At 32.8% G+C, this 26,476-nt stretch overlaps 2 protein-coding genes across 2 annotated transcripts; one reads left to right on the top strand and one right to left on the bottom strand.

The window, feature by feature from the left end:
• Nucleotides 1–296: 296 nt before the first annotated feature.
• LOC126736146 (zinc finger FYVE domain-containing protein 26 homolog) lies at nt 297–26,279 on the bottom strand. Its single transcript, XM_050440376.1, has 14 exons — nt 24,854–26,279; nt 18,542–20,209; nt 18,392–18,490; nt 14,844–15,447; nt 14,535–14,701; nt 14,241–14,485; nt 14,010–14,108; nt 9,123–9,382; nt 8,450–9,072; nt 7,942–8,176; nt 1,370–1,567; nt 1,184–1,316; nt 876–1,128; nt 297–817 (listed from the first exon to the last, which is right to left on the bottom strand). The coding sequence occupies exons 1-14, from the start codon at nt 26,108–26,110 to the stop codon at nt 623–625; spliced, it is 6,036 nt and encodes a 2,011-aa protein (XP_050296333.1). The 5' UTR covers nt 26,111–26,279; the 3' UTR covers nt 297–622.
• Nucleotides 20,286–24,769, top strand: LOC126736147 (uncharacterized). The gene is made up of 4 exons (XM_050440377.1): nt 20,286–20,683; nt 23,894–24,167; nt 24,225–24,377; nt 24,564–24,769. Exons 1-4 carry the CDS (start codon nt 20,507–20,509, stop codon nt 24,752–24,754), a joined length of 795 nt encoding a protein of 264 aa, XP_050296334.1. The 5' UTR covers nt 20,286–20,506; the 3' UTR covers nt 24,755–24,769.
• Nucleotides 26,280–26,476: the final 197 nt, after the last annotated feature.

Here is a 26,476-nt window from a genome sequence, read left to right as displayed (position 1 = left end):
TCAATATTTTACAGATTTCTTGTTTTTGTTAAAATTGCCAATTTCAAATAAACTTTATTTATTTATATTTTCACCAAGAGTTGTCATATAATATATAAAATGTTTTGCTTTTTAATTTAAACATAAAGCCATATTAAATTATTTTATTTGCAAATGTTCGCGTTTTGGTGGAGGTTATATTAAATCAAAGTAGGTTTAAGCAATTTTGTAACCATATGTGATTTTGAAAATCTGCCCTTTAGTTTTTTTACTTTAAGTATATCTGAGATATGGATAATAAAATAAAATATGTGCAATAAAAATGATATATTTTATTTACAGCCATATGATCTGAATCATAATAACTGGGATAGATAAATATTCATTGGGATATACATTCTTTGGTTATACGATAGATTATAAAAATTGAGTTGAAAAACATATGTTGAATATAAAAATAAACTAACTATTTAACTTTATATATATTTCACATTTGAGGGTTATTGATTCGTATTCATTCAGAGTGCCTGTTATGTAAAAAAACCAAAATTAAAACAGGAATAATAAATAACTAAGCAATAATATAAGTCTATATAATTTTCACAGCCTTTCTATTATCATCGAACGAGTTTTTTTGGTACATCTATTTACTACTAGAAGTTGAAGAGGTAGACGTGTGAGTGTATAAACTGATGGCCCTCACACAAAGACCTCTGACGGTCAACTGGTTGGATAATTCGGCTTCCCTCATAATTCTCTTAATATCCACTAACCTTTTATGTTTTGAAGCAACAAAGAACGCTTGTTGCAACAAATTTGCTTCGATATATGCAGAAATCTAAGAATAAGCGATTTAAAAACATTTTTTGTAATTTAATGGTGGTTAGATTACCTACCTTAATAGATTTATCTGAAATCATTTTTATAAGCTCTTCCGCATTGTTCTTATTTGCACCGGCATTCTTTAGAGTCACCACAATGAAAATTAGCATTTCGTCACACAATTCGTCCCGTTCCGCTTTTGGGTTTTCAGTGCTCTGTATACAGTTGACCAAATTAGATATTTTGCTAAAATTATCGATTTGGGCTAATAATTTTCCTGCTTCTTTGTATATTTGACCCGGTTTCAGTTTAAACTCTTTAATAATTCTATAAACGAAAGCGTAATATTTATCTAATAAGACATCCTAAGTTCTAAATTTACCTTAGGCTCATGTTAAATCCTTCAGTAATGTTTTCAGCACAAACAATACAAAGTACAGCCAAATATTTTCGCTCGTTATTCGATCCAAAGAGTGTTGGAATGCCTATTTTTTGGGTGCTACTTCGTACAGTTCCTACACAAAAAGCTCTTAATATACCAGACAAAATAAATTCATTAAATACTAACCAGAACTCTGTAATATTACATCAGTGTAAATTTGAAAAGGGAACACTTCTTTGGTTTCCCTTTCAGCTAAGAACTTTGCCACCTCCATTTGCAAGCTGGTGAGGTCTGTATATCTCGTAATATCTTTTTCGCTCATTGTTTTTATTAGAGGACTGCTTATGAAGGTTTCTTGCAGAATTTCTTCATCGATAGTTTTCACTAAAATATCATAAATTGATCATTCAGTAAAAACGTATTTTAAGTATCTTGTAATGTTATAACTGATACTAGTGATGCTCTAGGGCTGAAAAAATGTAAATATTAAAAGGTCGTAGAATTAAAGAATTTAAAATATTAGACCAGGCATTAGGCATTAAAAAAATAAATTATTTATGTTGGACATCACTATGATTAAAACTAAGTTAATAATTGAAGTCAGTAAAGGATCAAGAAGATCTGATAATGTTCCACCTTTATTCCCGAAAAAATATTGTACAAAACAGGCTACCTGACCCACATTAACGCGACTTGAACTTTTCCGCTACAATTGGAAAATATTTATTTATTTACAACTTATCAACATGTTTCCTTTAAAATCTTATTGTGAGTTTAATATGAACAAGTAACAATTATTAAAGTGCACGTTATAAAATTTAACTAGTTGATCTGTTACTCCTCTAAACCCATAATTGTTCCGGTGTAAATTCTTTGATGTGTAGCTCTAGTTGGGATTTTTAATGAAACTATTTAAAAGAAAATGGCTGTGGATTTAACAATTCAACAATTTAAAGAGAAAATAAATTGATGCATTGCTACTTCGTCTTTCCAATGTTTGCAGACCGATTAGCCGACACCTAATATCGTAAGTGACTGTTTCATGCGGAAACCTATTTTTATAAAGTAAACATTTGCAGAACTTTTCCTATATGGTCAATGTGTGCATTTTAAATTGAAGACCATATGATTTTGATGAATAGCTGGTTAAAAATTACACTTCGATAATGATCACTGCATCAACATACTCTAAGGCACACTGGTTTAATACATATTTAAATTTTTTAGAGCACTTTTTTACGATACAATGAGATAACTTTATATTTTTTCATATTAAGGTTTAGAAGGTTTTCGGTGCAACACTTATTGAAATTTCAATGTCCGGTTGTACTAAGGAGCAGTCTCTAATTCACACTCAATAGTCTTAAAGGATTTTAGCATACAAAGAGTATATATAAAACGAATAAAACCGGCCCAAGATACTATCCGGTTATTTAAATATGATTTCATTCAATTCAGGTGTGATCGGTGTAAACGACTTCAATCTAATAGCCTTCCTCAATCCCATGATTTAAAATTTCTTGAAACTCTGCTAAATTTGTAGTTGTTGATCTGCCTTTGTAAAATCCATAGTAGTGCTTAAAAGAAAATGTCTGTTTTAAAGATAGTAAAAATTTCTTAAAAGAAAAATTGACTCGAGAATTTTGGAACAAATGGAAAGCAAGGAGACTGTCCTATAGTTTTCAATATCAGTTTTGCATCGACTAAATATAGGAAAAAGTGTTGACAGTTTCGATCATCAACAGAAGGATGTATCGAATGTCTTCTGAAAAATGGACTGACAAGCCCTAACCAACACACCAGAACAATTTTTAATAAACAAAGCCGAAACTCCATCAGGTCCTGAGCCTTTATCAATATCTAACGAGTACTACGTATATATCTAATATTTCTTCCGTTGTGAATATGTGATGAGAAAAAACTGAAAACAGATACAGGTGCAATATTTTTATTCGAGAAATCGGTGTAACAGAATTTAAAGAGGTCAGCAAAAGCATTAGTTATTTCTTCAACAGTCCTTTTACTCATTCCTTTATATTTCACTGATTTTGGTATGCCCATATCCTTGTGCAGACTGTTAACGAGGATCTAAAATTACTTCTTGGTATCCTCTGCTCTATGTTTGTGACAAACATTAGGTAATATAAATCTACAAGGTACTTCGTCTCTTGAAGACTTGGTTTTTTATATTTTTGATGAAGCATATTTCTAAAACCAATCTTGTTTTTGAGTTGCAAATTCTACCACGCTAGAAATTTCTTATGCAGGACCTTCGTATCTGGCACAAACTTACTAACCAATCAATGAATGCAATTTGTTTATGAAGCTCTTTTCAAATAAATGAATTAGCTTTAGCCTTATTTTTACAAACAGAAACTTCTCTTGGTATATTTTACGCTTCTACAGCAGGATGAGAAAAATCTAGCCTAAACAACACTTAATAGGGAAGAGACATCTTAATGTTGTCAGGGGTGTTTGTAAAGATCAAATCCAAAAGCCTAATAATTATACCATAATACCATTTCCAAGTATAGGGTGATGTTCAAAGGCAGTTCATCTTCTACAAAATCAAAAACCAGGCAATAAATCTGCTGTCAGAAACTATAGACCAATCTCTGTATTATTACACTATGAATTAAAAAAACGATCCACTCAGCTATTTACTTATCAAAAAAAAAACGCATTGGAGAGAGGTCACCAGGTTGATGTCATATATACACACTTTTTCAAGGCATTTGACCGAGTGCATCATCAGATTTTGATCTCTATAATTTAATGGGAATCTTCCTGAAATGGGCAACCAGTTATTTAACAGGAAGAGGACAATTTGTTCGAGTTATAAAAAGGTCACACCTACGTCCCCTTTAATTTAATTGTTAATAAAATTTTAAAAAAAGATTAACGTTGAATGTTTTTTGCTTATTATCTAAAACTGTTTTGCATAATTATGTGTCTAAGTAATGCATTAAATCTTTAACGTTGATTAACACGTTGACTGCCATAATGGTATGGTGGCTCGCGGCCATATGTACTTTATGGCTACTTTATAACTCTGTAAGAGCCTCGTGAAGCCACTCTGGCTGTTCAGCTTTCAACGCGGCAACGTAGCATGTGGCGCACGTGTAGTACGAGAAATACCAATGTAATGGTTTGGGCGGTAACATTTTAGTAGTCCAGCAGCAGTTGGATGAATAAGAGTGGTGAATTTACTTTTATTTTCTTTTGTAAACAAACATGAGTTACGAAAAAGACCAGGAACGGTTGAGATCCCTGTGGCAGGTAATACATTTATAATAATAAATGAAAGGTATAAGTATTTTATAGACCATATTTTATGATGTCTTGTCTGCGGAGGACGATAAATTATTTGAAGATCTTGGCTCGTCAGATGAATATGTTCCTGAGAGTAGTGACGAATCATCGGAAGATGAAGTTCCTACCAAGAGGCCTCGACTAAAAGTTCCTTCAAGCTCTATAGATCTGGTGAGGCAGGGTGGGGAGTTGCAAGATATCAGTGATAGCGATGGGGGTGTTAGAGACACAATAATGGAGACAATTGAGGATGTAATCCAGCAGTATACGCAAGATGGCGAGGAGAATGAGCAAGGTAAAAGTGAGGCACCTGCCCTTCTTTGGAACCTTGTTACAAGTCTAAACTTAAAACAGTTCACCTTTGCGGAGCCATCTTGTGGTATTATTATTGATTTATATGGAGATTGTTATAATAAATCTCCCATGGATTTTTATATTTTATTCTTATCTGATGATATAATAAATTTGATGTTGACTGAAATCAACTGATATGCATCACAGTGTAAACAGAAAGAAAATGCACCAAAAGCAAGAATTCAAAATTGGCATGATACTGAAGCAGATGAAATAAAAAAATTTATTGGAATTCTCTTTTGGATGGGTTTAGTTCAGTGTCCTACGCTTGAGTGCTATTGGTCTTTTCATAATAATGAAGAAATCACGGAAAACAGGTTGCAAAAAATATTACCACTTGGATAGACTTTTTGAAAAAATTTCAAAAATATTATACTCCTAAAGAAGCCATATGTATCGACGACGCTCTTGTTCCTTTCAGGGCGCGTTTGAGTTTCAAATAATTTATTAAAAATAAGAGACACAAGTTTGGGATAAAGCTTTACAAACTTTATGTCGAGAAGGGTTATACTTACAACTTATCAGTTTATTGTGGACAAGACAAAGTAGAAAATCAGTCGTCTTCCCAAAAAAATAGTTCTTACACTGGCCAGCAACTTATTGAACAAAGGACGTACCATTTATACTGATAACTACTATACTAGTGTTTCATTGGCACATTCTTTATTAGATAAAGAAACTCATTTGGTCGGTACATTGAGAGCCAATCGAAAACTAAATCCAAAAGATGTGACCCAAAAGGAACTCGAAAGAGGTGAGACAATAGCGGCTGAAAGCAATACCGGAATAGTTATTCAAAAATGGAAGGACAAGCGCGATGTTTTGACACTAAGCACCAAACATACTGCTGAACTTGTAAAGGTTACCTCTGGACACAAAGAAACGGAAAAACCTTCCGCTGTTGTGGATTACAATAATCATAAAGCGTTTATAAGATTCTCCCTGATCAAATAAAATCATACGCTACATCTCTTAGAAGAGGAGTCAAATGGTATAGAAAATTGGCAATCGAGCTACTTATTGGCACCTCTTTAGTAAATGCGTTTATATTACACCAGCAAGTTACTAACGACAAGATGAGCATTACTAAATTCAAGGAACTTGTCACATGGGAATTAGTCCAATTAAAAAATACAGAGGTTCAACTTCATAAAGAACCATCACCGCCACAACATCTTTTAGAAGATGTCGGTCGAACTGGCAGACGGAGATGCGTTGTATGTTATAAGAACATGAGTGATGAAAGCGGTAGACTCTATGCTCAAAAACATGCATCATTCACAAAATTCAGGTGCAACATATGTCAAAAAAATTATTGTCTTCCTTGTTTTTTTACAGTTCATCAGTGTACTAAATAAGTATAATTATACTTGTAAATTATTATTTTGCTACATTTCTTTAGTTTGTTCATATTTTAAAAAAATTCTCGTTTGATAAAACTTGTATTCTTTATGTTGTGCGTTTTTTTCACATAAGTTTTCTTTTCAATTTACAATAATTAGAAATATATATTTGTACTAGCAAAAAAAGGTAATGCGTTTTAATTTCATATTACTTTACAGCCATGTGAAGCCACATAGAAATTTCGACGACACAAGCCAAAACCTTATTTTTGCACAATTACCTACGTGGATTCACATGGCCATTAGATGAAATTAATTGTGAAGCCACACTTGCTTCTCATGGCTCAGCCATCGTGTTAAAAAAACCTTCAAAATTGGTATAGTTCAAATTTATTACATCTTAATACCAGTAACTGTGTGATAATGCGATTTTATCGATCAAAAATCTCTATCACACTATAATCTTAAAGGAATTTAATTAAAATGTGTTCAAAAGATGCGTGACTTAGATGTGACGTTTGATACACCCTTTTCTTTCAGCCCATATAATAAATCCCTGAAATATTGAAAAAAATGTCACTCTTTAAAATATCTCTACTACTCACTTGTTCGCCTATATTTCCATTCAATTGTTTGGAATCCATACTAGGATATCTACATTACAAACATTGAAAAACCTACACATATTTCTTCATCTAGACTTTCACGGGTATCTAGTTTACAAAATAGGAGTTCCAATGCAAAATTAACCATTCTAAATTGGAGAACCAGTTTAATATTATTCTGGTCTTCCGTTTGCAATTCCTTTGCATAAAATAAATTACGGCTACAATTCCTGCTTAGCCAGACTCGAGTAGAGTTGCAACAAATATTGTGACTAGTTAAATGGAGTAAGTTTTTTAACTTGAATAGATTTTTGCGGTATAAGTTATAATATTTTATGAAGCAACTTGGTCAATACTTTATAGTATGGAGAATTATTTTTGTTGGGATTGATATCAGTAAAATTAATCTATAATTGATTATTGCAAGGAATGAATAAAGTAACTTTAATATATCATTGCACCCGGTATCTTTGCGCGTTAGTAAAAAAAGATGGCCTATGCGACATGCGCTATGCGCGAAGAATTTTGGATTGCAATAAGCGCAGTATCTCTCTCGTTTTGTTCCTTGAAAGTACCACCATCTTTTCGGGTACCGCAAAAACCTTAATTCTACAAACTCAAAATTAGTGTAAACAGAGGCGCCTCAAATTCATGAGAACTATAAAGTGCACGAAGAGCCAGCAACTAGATCCTCACGGGTAAGTCGTTAAGGCCCCTTTGTTTCGCCGCTCAATGGTGAATAATATCAAAATTTCTCTTTTTATACAGTCCACAGTTTTATCTCGTTTATTAGTCGATTATTCACCACATAACTTAATGAACACAACTTAATGAACATTTAATTTATTGAAGGTATTGTAAACTAATAAAATGGGACTATTCTGTAACAAACGAAAAAAAAAAACTTCATAGCTAATAAAATAGCTAGAGTTTGTTCATTAAAACCAAGGTATTCTTGCACTTATAACCACTAAGTTTTCTATAAAAATAAATACATGTTCTGATTTTAAATAATGGTTGTTTTTTGGCATAAAACCTTATTTTGTTGTAAGGTCTCCAGCTACTTCCTAGCATTTTAAACCAAGGCGTTTCAAAAAAAAACATCTTTGAGTTAATTCACAAAATAAACCATTAGAAAACTTACCTGTTTCTAAAGCGACCCATTGCTCTTGCTCCTTGCTTTGAGCCAGATGCTCCATGTATTGTTTCAAAAAATTGCTGTTTTTCACCAAATCAGTGAAAGCCTGAGCTTTTTCTTCGTAAAATCGTATACATGTCATGGCAGCTCTAATATAGTCTCCCATATAGAGTTGCAACTGGTACAGGCAATTAAGGTAATTTCGTTTTTCGAGATGGCAGCAAATTTGCCTTAAATGTTCCTAAAATAAAAATATATTTTTTTTCCGAAGGGTACTTACTATTTTATATTTTAGTTCTCCTTATGTTATTACTATATTACTATAAAAGAAAAACTCAATTTCCAAATAATCCATACATAATAAGAAAAATTAAATGGTGATGTTACCAATGAAAAACCTCAAGAAACATACTTATATCTGTTTTACGCACGTATGAAGGTGTAATAGATAATTATACCTCCAAAACATTTGATTGACATAAATGCAATCAGATTAGTAAAAGAAATACCATACCTTCCACGTGATTAAGGTTGAATCAATTTCAGACATATGCTTCTGCAGCATTTTCACGTGTCCCTCTTTCAGACATTTTATGTAAATGTCAACAAACACCTCCGCTGATAACTTTTTCTTCAATATGCAATCGAGAGCCTTATCGAATTGTTGGTATTTTAAATGAAACTCCACTAAACTTAATCCGGTTCCATATTTGTTTAAATAGTAAACGCACTCGTTGTAGATAACTTCTTCAAATTTGACTGGGTTAGGTCTCTTTTTTATGGCATAATATCCGCTCTCAATACTTTTTAAATTTTTTAATTTATTTAGTATAAACATGGCGCTACTGTCAATAGGGTAAGCTGAATTAATGCTTTGCGTTAAGGTGGCCGTGGAGCCCAAAAACTTTTGGGTGTCTGTTATAACGTCTTTATCGATGGCCTCCTTTTTGGACTCCAAAATTTTCAAAATTTCATTGAGCAACGGAGGGTTTTTTATCACTTTTATGGAACTACTTTCTATTTCGTAATACGATGAATCATGATGGGAATTCTTATCAAGGCATTTGCTAAACTTCTCCCTGGCCTGAGCCAGACTACCCGCTTTCAAACAACTTAGTCCCCATGCAGCAAAAACTCCTGAAAAAACACTGTTATAGGTGATGTTTTTTTGCTACTAAAAAATCTACCTGATTTATCAATTCCGGCTTTAGTAGCGACTTCTAAAGCCAACTTCCATTGCTCTCTTTCTAGTAATTTTTCAGTAAGTTTCATAAGTGACATCGCATCTATGTAAGTGGAATTAACTGATGTTGGAAGGAGATGTAGGCAACCCCTTTCTGCTAAAAGTCCCAATAGTTCTGCTTGGGTAAGAATTCTATCTGCGGAAGTTGAACCGAAATGAATGCTGGTGTCTTGGGATGCCATTTTTGCCGCCAGAGCTAGAGACCTAAAGATATTTGGAATTTTTAAGGATACATAATATTTACAGGGCCTTAGAATTAGATGACGAAGCACACATTTCGAATAAATTTAGTGAAAAAAATTTAAAGCTTGCGAGACATATGAGGGCTATGGCACACTTTTGGTCTTCCCCCGATTGAGTATTTTTTACGTAAGTTTAATGGGTTTTCTTTCATTTTTGACCTCTACCGTTTGGTGATTTATAAAGGACTTTATGTTCCCGATTCCTACAGTAAAAGATGATGTAGAAGGATGATCCAGAAGCAAGAACCACAGACGGGGAGCGTTCAGACATTAAGTTCGAGCAGTTCAGATTTAAAAAAAAAATCAATTTTAAATATTTGCTTGCATAATTTTAAATAATTAGGTTAAATGTTAAATTAGGTTCCTAATGTTAGTTGTGGAAAAGAATTACTCTTCTATTAACTCGGCCACAAGGGTTACAATTAATTCATCTAGAAACTTAAGATATTCATATATTTTGAAGAAAATATGAATATATTCGGGCTAATGTGATTCAATCCACTATAACAGACTAATATTTAAACGTAATATAAAAGGGAATATGAATAAGAGTGAATACACACAAGGTTACTAAGATAAATTATAAAATGCTAAAACATCTTCTCGAAAATCAGAGTTTTGATAACATTTTGGAGGAAGAAGTGAAGATCTGCACAAGAAATCCTGTACATGGCATCAAAAGTATCGGTACAAAATGATAATAATGAATTTAAATGATAGCCTTAAAGCTCTTGAAGTTTAGCTGATTAGCCGTCTAAATCTGCTTCGAGTTTATACCACCCTGGAATAACCTTGAAGGTAATTGGGTCACATGATATTGATTGAACATAAAATTTTCGTTCTTTTCGCGATTAACCTTGAAATGTCTTGAAACTCTAAGATCAGCTTCAAGATCGCCAATTAAGTCCTAGTCCAAAACTCTAGAACTTTTGTTTACTTATGTACCTATTTATTTATTTATCGACAAACGGGAAAACCCCATTGAAAATTTTACACAAAGGCCTTCAAGTATTGTTAGGTGGCAAAGAAGAAAGATGATGCTGAGAAGTTGTAAAACCTGGCAAAATGGGGATCTTATAAAAGACCAAGAGGAGGATCCCAATACTTAAATAGTCCGATGCTGAATAAAAAAAGGGAGAAAGCCAACTTGGGAAGAAGTTGTCAAGTATTCTCCCAATGTCAAGTCTTATTGGGCACAATTGAACTCCATAATTTTGGAAGATGGACTTTTGAGGCGAAAAATAGTTGACCACGACGGAAAATCGTCTAAATGTCGAAATTCGGAGTAGACGAAATCCGTAAAGTAATAAAGACCCTGGTAAGGGAAAAGTGAGGGCAAAATTTTACTGGGACATCAGACGTAAGGGACTGGTACAGAAAATGCGTTGTACGTGCGGAAAAGAGAAGGCTTTGATGCGTAAATACAACAAGTGGGTCAAGTCCCTCTGAAAGGATTACTATTGACGTTGCTGGTCCGTTTCTTGAATCAGAAGCAGGGAATAAGTACATACATCGTAGTCGTGATGGACTACTTCAACAAATTAGGGCATACCAAACCAAGAAGCCTCTACATTAAGATAAAAATTAAATTATAAGATACATAGCATCATAGTAAGTATTTATTAACTATATTGATACTAACGATAAACCACCCCACGAAATAAGAGACCTCATCAATGTTTTTCCATAATTCAACAGTGATCAGATAGTTAATGAATAATAAAACATTTCTCTACAATTACATGATGAATACAGCAGTAATATCTAAAATTATTAAACATCTATATCTTCCTTGTATAAATAAAATAACACTGGACTCTTAAATTTATTATTGGACGTCTCTCAAAACGGCAAACCTTCCAAGGTATGTTTATGTATGTTTTGCAATGATTGTTGAAAAAAAGTGAGTGACACATCTTAAAAATATCACAAAATATTAGAGAGCTAATTTATAAATAGTCAGTAACTGAGTAAAAGCTAAATTATAAAATATCAGTAAAAAATAAAATATAAGAATGCTGATTTTTGAAAATCAGTAACTGAAATCTTAGTAAGTTTTCTTCTAAATAATTTTGGAATCACGTTTGTGTATGGTGTTACTGTTTAGTTAGGGTATCAAAATATTGTGTCCCCTTTGAATATTAGACAGAATTACATTAATAATTATCTTCAGAAAAAAAAAACAAAAAAGTTTCTCTACTGGTTTACATCACTTCAGTAAATTCTGAACTGTGCTGCCTAGTGATGTAAAATCGGTATTATTACTGGTAATAATACGTCAACATTAGTAATTTAAAAAAAACAGCTTTTTAAGTAATACAAGTTTTTTTATTTCAAAACTGTAAAAACATTACGAAAAACAACAAGAACGTTTTTTTTTTGGAACTAGTCAGAATCAGAATGGACTACGTAATAGAGTGGATAATGGTAAACCATCTCCAACCGCGTCATCTGATTCTTCTCTCTCGTTGCTTAATTGAGTCTAACTTCGTAATCGATATCTTCTTTTTCTTCCTCAGTAGCTTCAACTATTCTTGAATTATCTTTTCATTTAGTAAATTATAGTTGTGGGCAATATAAGTTAGTTTTCTGGCCCTTTTCACAATAAGTCCGTTTTTTCTTTGCCGATGAATAAATCCATAAGTACTAAAGCTTCTTTTAATTGCGGCTGTTGAAGGTAAATTTAAAATTTCTACAGCCAATCTACTTATTTTCGAATTGGAATGCCCATCAAATAGGCCCAGATCTAGATTTTTCGCTGGAAATGACGAATTCCTTAGCAAAAATATTACCACCTCTAATTTCATACTATGCAAGTCCCAAGTCCCTCCATAATAAGATTTACTTGTGAAGAATACTTTGGATGACGCCTGGCAGTTTCATAGATGACTTCCGTTGCAATTAAATTTTCAGCTTCAGTTAAATGCTTGCCGCGTTGTGTTCGTTCTAATAACTAAGTCGTAAGATGAACGAGTTATGTATTTATTTTCTTGTACTTAATAACAATTACAATTAATTACAATAATTAAACACATTTTCTGGTTTTCATAAATCGTAACAGATAAATTTGATACTTTGTCGCGTAATATAGACCTTATTTTAAAAAAGCAGGTCCCTTTGCTTTAAAAAACGTTATCCACTTAAAGTTTGGCTGGAACAAGTCATAAGTTGCTTCTATTTGTAACCAAAATTCGTTTTGAAGAAAAAGTCGTAATGTATTTCATGAAAGAACATCACAAATATATGGGCTATATATATATATATCATCAACTGCTAAACTTTTTAATGAATGTTTAGTAAGCCAGAAAAATACTATTTCCAGGAGACTAAAACACTATTAAACAAATAAAACGATGATATAGGAAATGGGTGGAAAAGTTGCATTCTCATTTATATATCCTTATCTCAGTTTAATAATTAGAAGGGTATTGGAACAAAGTGATGTTTTTCTGGTTCAATTTGATAAACCATGCCAGAAAAATTTTATTTCCAGGAGATCCAAACACTATTAAAAGAATGAAACGATGATATAAGAAATGGATAAAAAAGATGGGTTCTCATTTATATATCTTTACCTCAGTTTAATAGCAAGAAGAGTATTGGAACAAAGTGAGTATTTTCTGGTTCAATTTGATTAACCATGCCAGAAAAATACTACTTCCAGGAAATCCAAGCACTATTAAAAAATGAAACGATGATATAGGAAATGGGTGCTAGGTTCTCATAATTCATGAGTTTTTTTTTATGTTAGCTCCGCTGCAGTGACAATAACTGGCCAAAAATGTTGCTAAATGTTGTTATCTTCGGTATGTATTGATTTATAAAATATCGAAAGAGGTGTATTAATAATACAATAAGATATAGAAGCATTTGTGCAATTTGACCATCCCTCCATTTGTAAGCTTCAGATAGGTGCTTCACTAATTTTTGAAAAAACTGCAGTTTTTACTCTAGTGTACTCGGGATTTGAGCAGTGGATTTGACAATTGGCAACGAGAGGATGGTTTATATGCGCAACTGATTGTTTCACTTTGTTACTATCGGAAACATTTCTTACACACAATTTTTCTTTTTTGAGAATTTTTACTACATTTTCAGGTATTTTGATACAATATTTACAGAAATAGCTGTCTTTATCTTTAAGATCGTAGTATCTCCAAACATCACTCTTCGGCTTAACCATATTACAAAATAAACAAAATGCATTTCGGGAAGAGTTCAACTTAAAAGTATTTAGACTCCCCAGTTCAAATATCATGTAACAAGGCAAAACAATTACAGTTAGTTAATGGAAATTGCACTGATAATAATAATAGTATTAAACAACACCCTTTATAACAATAATACCACTGATTATGATGAAAATAGGAAGACTGTTTACAAATATCGCATGTTTGCTACAGAATTGGCACAACTCAGGTTTCAAATTAATTTGGATATTTATATGGTTTAGTTCTTAATTTTTTCTCTTTTTTTTCGGTAAACTTCGGATCATTATCTGTAGTTACCAAATTTGAAAATGTGCGAGTTTGACAAAACGAGATAAAAAAAAAGGCGAAAAATACATGTCTAAATTATATAAAACTTACTTTAACATCCGTATGACGAGCATATAGTCGATTTCTTGAATAGGCTCCTGATTGGGTATAAGCATTTTCAACAAAATGTCGCACTGTTCTATTAAAAACCTGAAAAACAATACAGAATATTACGAAAAATAATGATAAGATAATAAAACATACTCATAAATCCAGTGTCTAGGCATGCAAAATAAAATTCAAATTTTAATAAAGCAATTCAGGCGCATATTTAAATCATACCTGGAGTGATCATCACAAGGCGAATGGTACTTCATCAAAGCTAAACATAAAGAGACGCTAGGGGCAAATTCATAAGAAAATTCTTCCCTTATTATTCTGTTGTGTTCGTCATCACCTGTCAGCATCCAATAATCATCACTCGCGGATTTTGTAGAAGTTGTATCTTCGCTTATTGAAGAATCACTAAAGGTTTGCCCGAAACAATCGTTACAAACTCGAACTAAAATGTCACCATAGGTAGGCACCTTGAAATAAAATTGTAAGTATTTTATAGTTCAACATGAAATATCGTACTATCATCCGTCTTTTTGAGCAGCTTGAACATATGACCCTTCCGCACCTTCTGCAATGATGTCGACGGTTGAACATTGAAAAACTACACATGCATATCATACACTCGATAACCTCGGTATTTCCGATCCAATCTTCTTTTGAAGGTACTTCTTCCGGCATTATAAATGCTATAAAAATATTAACTTAAGATGTTTAAAATGTATTTTTATCATTAACAAAAACTTGTTTTAGAAAGTTTTTAAAAGTTGAAGTAAGTATCTTTGAAAAATATGGAGGAATTGTTTGTTTATTCCTATTATTGATGTTTACCTTTTGATTCTGGATCCAAATTAATAGTATCCAGGGATTGCAGCAACTTATGCTCTGGTGTTCTTAAAAGTCTGGGATCTGGTTGGGCGATCACACGAAAATCCAAACTTTTTTCCGCGTAGCGCCTTATTAGCTCATCGATTTTTTCTACAGTTACTGATTCGCTATTAAATTCCGTTACTGGGATGTTTGATCTGATCTGATCCAAGACTGCCCCCAGTTTATCCAGCTTCGTGTTCATAATAAGAACCTCTATAATATCCAGAGGTTCCTTCATTAACACCAAAAGTTGCTGATCGAATTCAATGGGTGCAAACACCGATAACATTTTTAAACTTAGCAATATGTTACCGAGGCTTTCGTCTTGAGTGTCTTGGGTCAAATAATCTGCGATGAATTGGAGATGTTTCACGCTTTTGAGCATTTTTAAAAGCTTATGACATATTGTGGAAACTTTTTCTTCTGGGATCAGTTTTAAAATTTGGGTAATATGGTCTAGATCAATGTCCATGTCGAAGGCTCTTTCGAGGAAATTTTCATCGATACAAGCGATAAGGACATCTCTATTTTCGAAGAGTTCTATTAATTCAATGAGGAGGTCCACCTAAGTAAATAATGAAGTAAATAATCATGTTTATGACCAAAAAATTTATATCATATTATATAATATTGAGTAGGGGAGACCGGGGACAATTGAAACAGGGGACGGTTGAAACAGTCGCCATTTTTTTAGACGCGAAGGTAAAAACTCGTGTACGCAGCCTCACAACGTTTGACTAATTCCACATTTCTGCTCGACAGTGTGAAACTAGCAGTTGAGCAAAGTGGGTGTGTTTGCGCTCGGCTCTCTTATTTTATGTCAACAAAGTAATTTTTACGTTTCATCTAAAACGCGTGGAAACAAGAAATTTAAGTGTAAGTACACCACTTTTTTGTTTTTAATCAATTTTTTTATGTTTTGCTTAGGTTTAGCAGCCTAAACTTGTTAGTTTTAAGTAAAGAGTTTAAAGAAAAATAATATTTTGCAAAAAAAACCTGAAGGGGACAATTGAAACAAGATGTAAATAATTTTACGGGGACGGTTGAAACATAATTTATAGAATTGCTTTTAGTATTATTTTTGCGTAAACTGATTAACTGATTGTAAAAAACTCTCTGAGGGCTATTATTTTGTTATAGAATGCCACGTAAAAGGGTCAGAAAAACAAATAGAGGTACCAAATCCAACTTGGTTTACGAAAATGCATATAGGGAGGTTATTGAAAATGGAGCATCCGTAAGGTCTGCTGATTTTTTTGAACTGAATCATGTTACATTAGGCAGATTTATTAAGAAAAAGAAAGAATCTATTGAACAAGGGTCAACTGAAACTATAACAATGGGATATCGAGTATTTAACGTTGAGCAGGAAAAATCCATTGTTAAATACATAATAAAGGCATCTCAAATATTTTACGGTCTATCACCAAAAAAAATACGTAAAGTGGCCTACCAAATAGCTGTAAAATATTCATTGAATATGCCGAATACATGGACTAAAAACTCATTGGCAGGAGAAGATTGGTTTTCCGGGTTTATGAAACGTAATCCTGAACTATCAATCCGTTGTCCCCAGGCTACAGGCCTTTCAAGAGCGACCAGTTTTAACCCAACAAATGTACAACTTTTCTTTGACAATCTTGCCACGGTAATAGACATATATAAGTTCCAAGCGAAGGACATTTATAATATAGACGAAACCGGTGTTACGACGGTATAAAAACCTGCTAAAATCGTAGCAGAAAAGGGACGCAAACAGGTAGGGGCACTTACATCAGGAGAACGTGGCACTTTGGTTACAGTGGCAATAGCGGTAAATGCAACTGGAAATAGCATCCCACCAATCTTTATCTTTCCAAGATTAAGATATCAGGATCATTTCGTTCGTGACGGTCCACCTGGGTGCATTGGAGCAGGAAATGCTACTACAACCTTTGGATCGATCGATTTATGGTCCATTTAAAAAAGCTGTAAATTCAACTTGCGATTCTTGGATGAGAAACAACCCAGGCAAAACGATGACAATTTATGACATCCTCAGCATCGTTAAACAGAGTCTCTCTATGGTTTTAACACAATCTAATATTGTTGCTGGATTCCAGTGCACTGGTATATGGCCGTTTAATCGAGATATTTTTACGGCTTTAAATTTTGCTCTATCATATGTAACTGACAGACCTGCTCTCAAATATTTGCAGTTAAATATCCCCCAAGAAGTCCAGGCAGTAGGTTCAAGAGAGAATAAAGATTTAAGCAGCACTGATTCTTTTCCAAAATTAGTAAATTCTAACTCTCCAAGAGCGTCAACGAGCGGAACTGTTTCGTTAGAGCCACGAAGCACTCCGCCTCCAGTTGCATATATAAGTGTCCAGTCAGCCTCTAACCTCTCTTTGGATGTGTTTTCCCCTGAGCTAATAAGGCCGTTACCAAAAGCTCTTCCTCGGAAAACTACAGGAAAACGCAAAAGTAGAAAATCCACCATTTATACGGACACACCAGAAAAAGATGCTATTCAACAAGAATATGAAGCAAAAAAAAAGAAGAAAGTGAAAAAAAAAATTGGTGATCCAAAAAATACATCAAAAACACCAGTGTCCAAAAAAACTCGTCAACAGAATAGTCAGGACGATAGCAGCAGTGGCAATGAAGACTGTTTTTGTCTAGTATGTTTCTATCGTATAGAAATGGCCGTTCAGGGAAAAAAATGGGTGCAATGCATTGATTGCCACCGATGGTCACATGTAGAATGCACTCGTCAAGAAGATTTGTATATCTGTCAAAACTGCATGTCAGAATAAATATTCTACTTTGCTAAATTATCTTTATTTCAGCATTAGGATAATTATTATGTTGTATTTATAAATTGAATTTTATTTCAGTATTAGTATAAATATTTTGTTTATTCTTAATGGTGTTTCAACTATCTAAACGTGTGTCTAAAAGTGTTTAAACTGTCCCCGTCTCCGGGACAATTGAAACAATATACAAGGCTATATGCTTCATTTAATATCTTACGTGCATTATATAATAAGTAAAATAACCTGATTTAAAATATACAAGTCCAATGTCCTTGTAAAAAATTTTTTAGCTGTAAATATGATTTTCTCTAAGAGAAAAAAATAAATATTTGGAAAATGTTTCAATTGTCCCCGGTCTCCCCTAGGTTCAGGCTAATAGGAAAGTAGCCACTACTTTATTGACGACGTTTCAGATTTTTTAGAAATATAAAATGTTAAAGGAGACAAAGCACAGTATTGATTCTAAGCACTTAAGATCTTTATACAAAAATCTTATACTTATGTTAACCGTTAATAAAATTGAACATTAAAAGTTACATATTAATACCACCATCTCATTTACAACATTTCCTATTGTTACCCAAATTTATATATGTTCTAAACCCGTTTCAATCTTTGGGTGCTGAGAGTGGAATAAAATCCAAAACGTCAGCAAGAAAACTAATGATTTGACCATAAACTTTCATACACATTAAAACACAATTTGCCTACCCTTTTACTGCTTAATAAATTTTGTAATATTTCATTTGGTTGCACGTTACACATCTCATAAAAAGCCGCCCTGGACGATATTTTGAGCACAGACATGACCTAAAAATAACATATTAAGACAGGTTGTCCTCAAATGGCAACATCTATTACCTTTTTACTATGTTTAATGTGCTTTAACTGAATCCTCAACTCTTCCAGCTCTGACTCTTCTTTACCACCTTCAAAGGCAGTTATTTCGGCATTAATCATGTCAATACAAAAGTCTTCTGGCCATACATTTATATTCTCCCGTAACAAGTTTACTCTGGTTTCAGTGTCTCGAATGAGTAAAACATACTTATAAAATTTACATTCAAAAGCGTCTCTAATTAAATGGACCAACACCTTGTCCCTCAATTCGTAAAATTGTTGGTCTTTTATAAACTGCTTCTCCGAAATGCTTTCCAGTAGGTTAAAAAGCTTTATCCAATTAGTAGTTTTTAAATTATCTTCGTTCATTTCTTCGGCGGTTTCCAAACTATGAGTAGAATGGGTGGATGACAACATGAAATCACAGGTTTTCATCTCTTCTTCTATGTATTCTTTGACTTTTTGGTAACTTATTTCGTTCTGCAGTGCTGTAACTATTTGATTGTCCTTAAACAAGCATTGCAAATGGCCAATCTTTGGTAGACGCAAGTAGTTAATGAAATATTTTATTCGGGACTCTCCGCAGTCTAGTTCGACATTTTCCACGCCATACATTTCCATTAGAATCAAGGCTAGAAGCCAATTTCTCTTTTTTATGTAAGTTATGACAGCCTGGTTGGGAGGATATAAGGTGTTTTCTGGGTACAATTCATCTTTGGCGACATTCTCGTTGCTGTACAGGTTAACTGTAGGGAAGCAATTGCCAACAACATGATATAAAAAGTCGAGTTTAAGCTTGCCAAAATATTTTTCAAATTCTGAAGGATCGAGATTATGTTCAAATAGCATTTTACCTATGAGCTCCGCTCTGTTGAAGTTAACTATGTTGAAATATGAAGAATTTTTTCCATTAGCAACCAGTTCCGATAGATCCCGTTCGATATAAAGTACTTTGGAGAAAGCTTTTAAATAATTAAATAGTTTCTGCATATACTTGACATGTTCTTCTGATCTTCTTGGAGATGTGTCTTCTAAATAATCTATGCAGTGCTTATCAAGATTTTTCAGGCACTTGTGGCTTGGGTGGTCTTTATTTAAACATCCAACTTCATCAAGCATTAGACTTTCGTAAAGTTCTGAGTAAAGCTTTTCAAGTTTTATGTAAAATTCTTCTTCCTTCTTATATATGTCTCGATCTAAAACGATTTGTGGGTCAAGCATAATATTTGATAAAGTCAAGTATTTTTCTCCAGCGATCTCATTAAACAGAATAAGCAATTTTCTGCTGAATATTGAAAATGATGACTCCTGCTCGCTTAAAGTATTGTATTTGGAAGCCAGATGTAGTAACGCCCTAGAATCATCAAACGATTCTGTATGGGAAATAGCCAAATCCAATATGTTCATCATAATTTCACTTCCTGACTTATAATGCTCCAGAAATGGATACTCTTCCACAAACCGCTCAATCAATTCGTCTGATTCACGGCATTCTTCAATAAAGTTTTTACGGAAAAAATCTTCTACAATGTCATCAAATTGCAGTTTTGCACTGGAAATGGTCAGGTCAGGAGTGTCTTTTTGAATCCTACGTACTCGGCAAGTCGTGCTCAGGGTTTCTTTAAGATCTTGTAATTTTTTTGTAAATAAGATCTCTTTGGCAAAACTGGTGGACTTGAGGTTGAAAATCTGAAAAACAAATAGATCACATCATCATACTTTCTGAACTTGATGACTTTTGTCAGGTTGAAAATGTCATTTCATGAGATTCTTATAATTGCTCTTGCTTCAAATGTATTATGCATATGGCCTCCTGAAATCAAAGTAAATCTAAAATATCAAGAAGAGTTCGAAATATCTGAAACGTTAGAGCAGTCAGATGTGCAAGATATTTATGATGAGGAGGAGCTAATACAAGAAGAGGACTTTAAGACTCTGAACCTGTTCAAAAAGGGAAATATTAATAAATATTTTAGGCTTCATGGTATGGCTAATAGAATCAATAGTAATATTAAAAGTATAAATGAGAACGATGAAAATTATCTGAAGAGGTTAGTGGCCAAAGTTGATTTTTTGCATAAATATCCTGAATTTAATCCAGATGTTGAGGAATCTAAACCATTTGTTGCTGGTTTTGTTAATGCCAATAATGATATTATAAAGGTAACGAATATTTATTTAATTTTCTTTTCAACGTTTGTGACATTTTTACACAAATGACTTATTCTAAGATGTTCTTATGAACTAAAGGTTTAAACCTAGATCTACTAATGTTAAATATATCAAAGTGCTCACAATGTTTATTTAAATTCAATGATCGGCTAACAAGCAGATTCCAGGTCCAACAGTTAGCTATATGAAGAAGAGGATGATTGACAAACATTTAGGATTTTTTATAAATCCATCGAGTACATCAGCTAATTTTATCAAAAATAATATACAGGGTGATTTTTAACCTATGCGCATAAACTTGGGAAATGATAGCTGATGAGTAATAATGAAAAAAAATTTAGTAAAATATTTTTAGTTTTGGAGATATTCATATTTTTTTAAATGAAAAACGTGTATTTTTTAATGTGTTTAATTTAAACTAATTTAAAGCAACTGTTCGAAGTTGTTTCCATTATTTTCGATACAGACTTGAGCTCGTCGAATCCATGAAGACGTACACGCACGGGCCAAACCAGGCTGTAGGCGAATTGCGTCACTGGCAGCGTTTATGCGATGTCGTAGCTCTTGCTCAGTATCAACTTCGTTTACATACACCATTGTTTTCATATGACCCCACAAATAAAAGTCTAATTGATTAAGGCCATGCGAGCGAGGGGGCCACCCAACTGGACCATCACGGCCTATCCATCGTCCGGGAAACACACGATCTAAATGTTGTCGCACTGGTCGTGAAAAATGTGGTGGAGTACCATCATGAAGAAACCACACACTGGTAAATTGTTGCGCAAAAATATTAAATACCGAGCACCAGGCAAACGATTTTCCAGAATAAAAGGTCCGATGAGCATCCCATTCAGAATTCCAGCCCATACATTTACAGAAAAACGTTGTTGAAAGTATGTTCTCCGTGTAATATGCGGATTTTCCAAAGCCCAGTAATGAGTGTTATGAAAGTTGAAAATTCCATTGCGCTTAAAATTTGCCTCATCCGTAACTAAAATGTTCATGGTAAAGTTTGGGCTTAACTGCTGGTGATGTAACAATCACTCACAAAAGTGTACTCGAAGCGGCAAATCTCTTGGAAGTAGGGCTTGTAGCCTCTGCGTGTGAAACGGGTACAGCAACTCGTGCCTTAAAATTTGCCAACTTGTAGATTGCGATATTCCAAATCGCGCTGCAATTGTCTTAGAGCTAATTCCAGGTTGTTCTTCGATAACTTCTAAAATATCCTCCTCCAGATTTAGAATGTGCCTAGGTCTAATAGCTTCTCCATCTTGTCCAGGCCGCGGCCGCAAATTGCCAGTTTCTCTACTCCGCTGAATAACACGTAAGAAAGCCCCACGTCTCGGGTTATATCTTCGGGGAAATCTTTGGGCATACAGATCAGCTGCTGCCACTGCATTCTGATGCGTTTCTCCGTAAACCAAAACCATGTCGACAAGTTCTTCGTTTGTAAAAAATGTGCGTCATTACATTTGACGCTTTTATTTTGTTCGTGTGAAAATAAAGATCGAAAACTATATTACTCATTATTGATCTTCATCTACCATTTCCCAAGTTTATGCGCATAGGTTGAAAATCACCCTGTATATGTAGTAAAATGAAAAATAGCATATTCTCCGTTTTTCAGCATGGTTTTCTTAAATCGAAGTCCACTTTTAGTAATTTAAATAAATTCTACTCAAGTTTTACTACCCAAAAATAAATACTACCCGAGTTTCTTCTGGAATATTATTAGATAAACTAAGATATGAATTTGGATTTCATGACAATTTAATAGTTTTTTAAAAGATATCTTTGTTATTTTTATCATTGGTAAATAGTATTACAAAAGTTTTTAAAAAATCAACAGGTTTATTGTTTGGGGATGACTTGGAAAATTTACAAGATAATAAAAAGCCTTGCCGACTGGTAGGAATTAAATTATCAATAGAGAATAAAATATACTTTAATAATGTGTGGTACTTTCATATGATAGAAAAGAACACAGTATTAGGTAAGCATTTAAATTGAATAATGTGTTTCTTAAACGCGTCAATGAGGTTGACTTAGGAGTAGTCTTTGATTAAAAACTAACATTTATACCTTATTGTAAACACATTACAAATAAAGCATCTCAAATTTATGGGTTCCTAGTAAGACACACTACAGAGTTCTATAATCCAGCGAGTTTGAGGCCGCTGTACTATGCCTACATAAGAAGTTTAGTAGAATATGTGTATAATTTGGAACCCATACTATGAATGTTACAAATATGACTTACAGCATACTCAAAACAAAATGGAGCTGTACATGTTTCTTTGAGACAATAAATATTACAATAATAATGCCTCTTCAATTAAGTTATGTAATATTTAGAATATGGAGTCACTTGAGAGACATAGATTCAACTTTACTGTAGTGGATCTTTTTAAATTGCTAGATGGCCTTTCTGATTTGTTACCTCCTATATCTAAATTGGCCTCTTTTCAGTATCTGTAAAAATTTAAAAAAATGTAATTAGTTTATAGTTCAGTAAATTAATTTGGATTTAGGATTCTACTTTGTAATAGGTTTACTTATACCCAGTGTAATATAATCTGTAAAATGCAAATAAATAAATAAAAGCTCAGGTATATTAAGATATGACGTAGTTTGCTCAACATTAAGTGAAATATCTTGGCATGACAATTTATATCTGACAAATTTAATAAACTTGTGTTGTACCATCTCCGGACAGTTTGTATGTACCTGATAATATGGTGACCAAATAATGTTTGAGAACTCTAATATAGATCTGACCAGAGATGTGTACAAAGTTTTAACAGTCTTTACTACCTCTTTTAATTAATTCCAGCATTCTATTTGCTCTACCCACAATAATGTCATAGTGTTCTGAAAACCAAGATCTTCGATTACAGATACTTCCAAAAGACCAGTATCATTAATGTGATATTGAGCAGGTACCTACTGGTTCAATTGATCTGCTAAAGCGCATAAAGTAGCATTTAGATATATTAAGAGATATGTTTCTAAGACACCAATTGAAAATAGTGTTTAGATCTGTTTGCAATATAATTAGGTCTTGTAAAGAATTTATTTGATGTCATGAAGTTTGATGTCAATCAGCAAACAGTATAAAGGAGGATATTGAATCTATTAGTTAATTTATAAATAGACATTTGTCATTAAGTGCGGATATTTATTTGTTTTGTTATTTAGGATGAAGACACTATATATTTTGGAGATTCAGGGCGAAAGTCTGGCCCAATAATCCAAAAAGTTGAAAAACGGCGCAGTGCTGAATCTAATATCACTGACTATGATTATGATAAACTAAAAAAAGAATATGAGGATTCTCTACAAAAAGCAGAAAATAAAAAGGATGCAGCCAAATATAAAGAAGTGAAAGAAGACGAAAGTCCTCAAGAAGCAGTACAAACATTAGTAGAGTTTAAGGCCAAAAATTGTACTGAAGAAGAAAAAACTGGTTTAGGTTAGTGAAAAAAAAAAAGATTTTAAGGTTTTTGGGATTTGATTTAATAATTTTTAGGTGTTGCTGCCATCAGATGTTTCCTTACGGAATCTCAGCAAAAACATTTAAATAAAGACCAAAAGTTCTATATGGCAAAAAAAGTATTGCTAATTGCTTTAATATGGATTATAGTTTATATATTAATTGCTGTTCCATTATGGTGTCAATATGGTAAATCTTAATTGTTCTATAGTAGTAAATAAAGGCTCTTATACAATAATATAGAAAATCATAATAGTTCACATTGGCCTTAGCTACTTTATGTAAGAAGATCCTGAAAAGCTAGATTACAAATTTTATTATATTGAAAAAATACTTGTTTGGTCAAACTATATTGAACTTATATTTTCATTGAAGGGTGGTGCTGTTGTTGCTGCAGGTGCAAATTTTGTCACCCAAGAGAATTAATAGAAGAAGTGAAAACATTTTATGAGAATAACCCTGCCGGAGTTTATGTTGATGATAGTGGAAATATAAAAAAATATAAGCCATCAACCTATGAAATATATGCTGAAAAAAACTTGAAAAAAGCTATAGATAGACTATAATATAAGATTATTGAGTTGTATAATAATTTATCAGTATTTTTGACTCAATCACACATTTAATTTATCACAATTTCAATTAAAGATTTATGGGCTTTTTACCTGTAAGACTTGTGTGGCTCTACCAAAATCTCCAGCTTTTAAACAAATATTGATAAGACTATCAGGTTGGGCCAACATGTAATATAATAAATTTGTTTCACATTTCAAACTGCTAACTACATTCACAATCAATTCAAGCCTCCAAATAGCATCTAATGTAAGTTTATGCAAGTTATTCAACTTTTCGAGGCTTTCTGGCTCATTTTCATATACTTTTTTAAACTTTAGTTGTTCGAGAACATTTTTTAGTGTAAATAAAATGATCCTTATTTCTTTTTCATTGAATATATACTTGTCATATTCCAGCTTTTTAGTACATGGTGAAATTAATTGGCTATATTTGAGAAAAGATGAGGCAAAAATTAATTCAAGCAGCTCTAATTGCTGTGAATGGTTGTTGATACTTAATAGTTTTGTTTGGATATCCTCAACAATACTACCGACATTTATGGTTTTTTCTGGTCCACAGTTGGGGAGTAGAAGTTTGTAAAGTTGTGCTAATATAGAAAAACATATAAGGGTATTACTTTGACTCTTAATATCCTCTGTATGAGGCACTTTTGTATCATCCAGAGCTTGAAACCATTCAATTAATTGTAAATGATGTTCATTTAAATTAAGACTGTCGGAAGCTAAATCTAAAGTGCTGTTTTTACTTGCAAGATTTATAAAAACCTCATTTGTAATCTCATTATCTAGTTTTTGAAAAAATTCATACATATTTATAATATACTCTATCTCTTTTACATAATATTTCCAAAACTCATCTACTTCAATGCTGTTATTACATTCCAATATATTTTCTTTTATCATTACCACATTAAATTCTTGACCACAGTTGTTTACAGTCATATTAATAAGTTGTAAATAATTGATTTTATTAATTAGGACTGTGGGTAATATTTCTTTTGTCATGTTATTGCTATATTTAAACAACTGATAAAACCAGTGCCTTTTGTCATAAATTGTGTAATCAAAAAGCACACAAGGATCTTTAAGGGCATCTTTTGTTGTGATATCCATAATAGACATTTCCCAATTCATACAACATTTTAGCAACTCAAAATTGTTGTTTCTTAATAATGAAAAATATAAAATGTCTTTATAAATCACTTGGTTTTCCAGTAGCTTCCACGTCTTACTCAGTATATGGTCTAAATCGCCCTCTGTGGCTTGTAAGGCTGAAAACTTCCTGTAAAATAAGTCCTGATATTCAGGAGTTTTTCTTTCCAGTAGCTCTTCTATTAAACTATCCATGATTCTAGCTGTTCACACCTTTTAAATGATAAAAACTATACTTCACATTGAACATAAATATTAAAACTGTTTTTACACTATCTGATTTAATTATAAGAGGAAAATATTTGGTAAACAAATCAAAGCCACAAATAATAACAAAAATTTCAATGGTATTTATTTGTCTGGTTGGGATCAGCTGATGTTGACAGTTAAGTTTGACTTTGCCAATGTCATGATTCGACGATGTTGCCAGACTTACACACCTCATAAGGGCGGAATACAAATTTGATTATAATAAAACTCTCGAATGAGCCAATAGTCCAAATTAAAATCAGGGTAATATTAAATGTTGACCTTATTACCTATTTATTCTCTAGACGTTTT

This window comes from Anthonomus grandis, chromosome 5, assembly GCF_022605725.1.
Source record: "Anthonomus grandis grandis chromosome 5, icAntGran1.3, whole genome shotgun sequence".
NCBI lineage: Eukaryota > Metazoa > Arthropoda > Insecta > Coleoptera > Curculionidae > Anthonomus > Anthonomus grandis.
The sequence above is the reverse complement of the archived record's forward strand: the minus strand, read 5'-3'. Positions and strand labels throughout refer to the sequence as shown.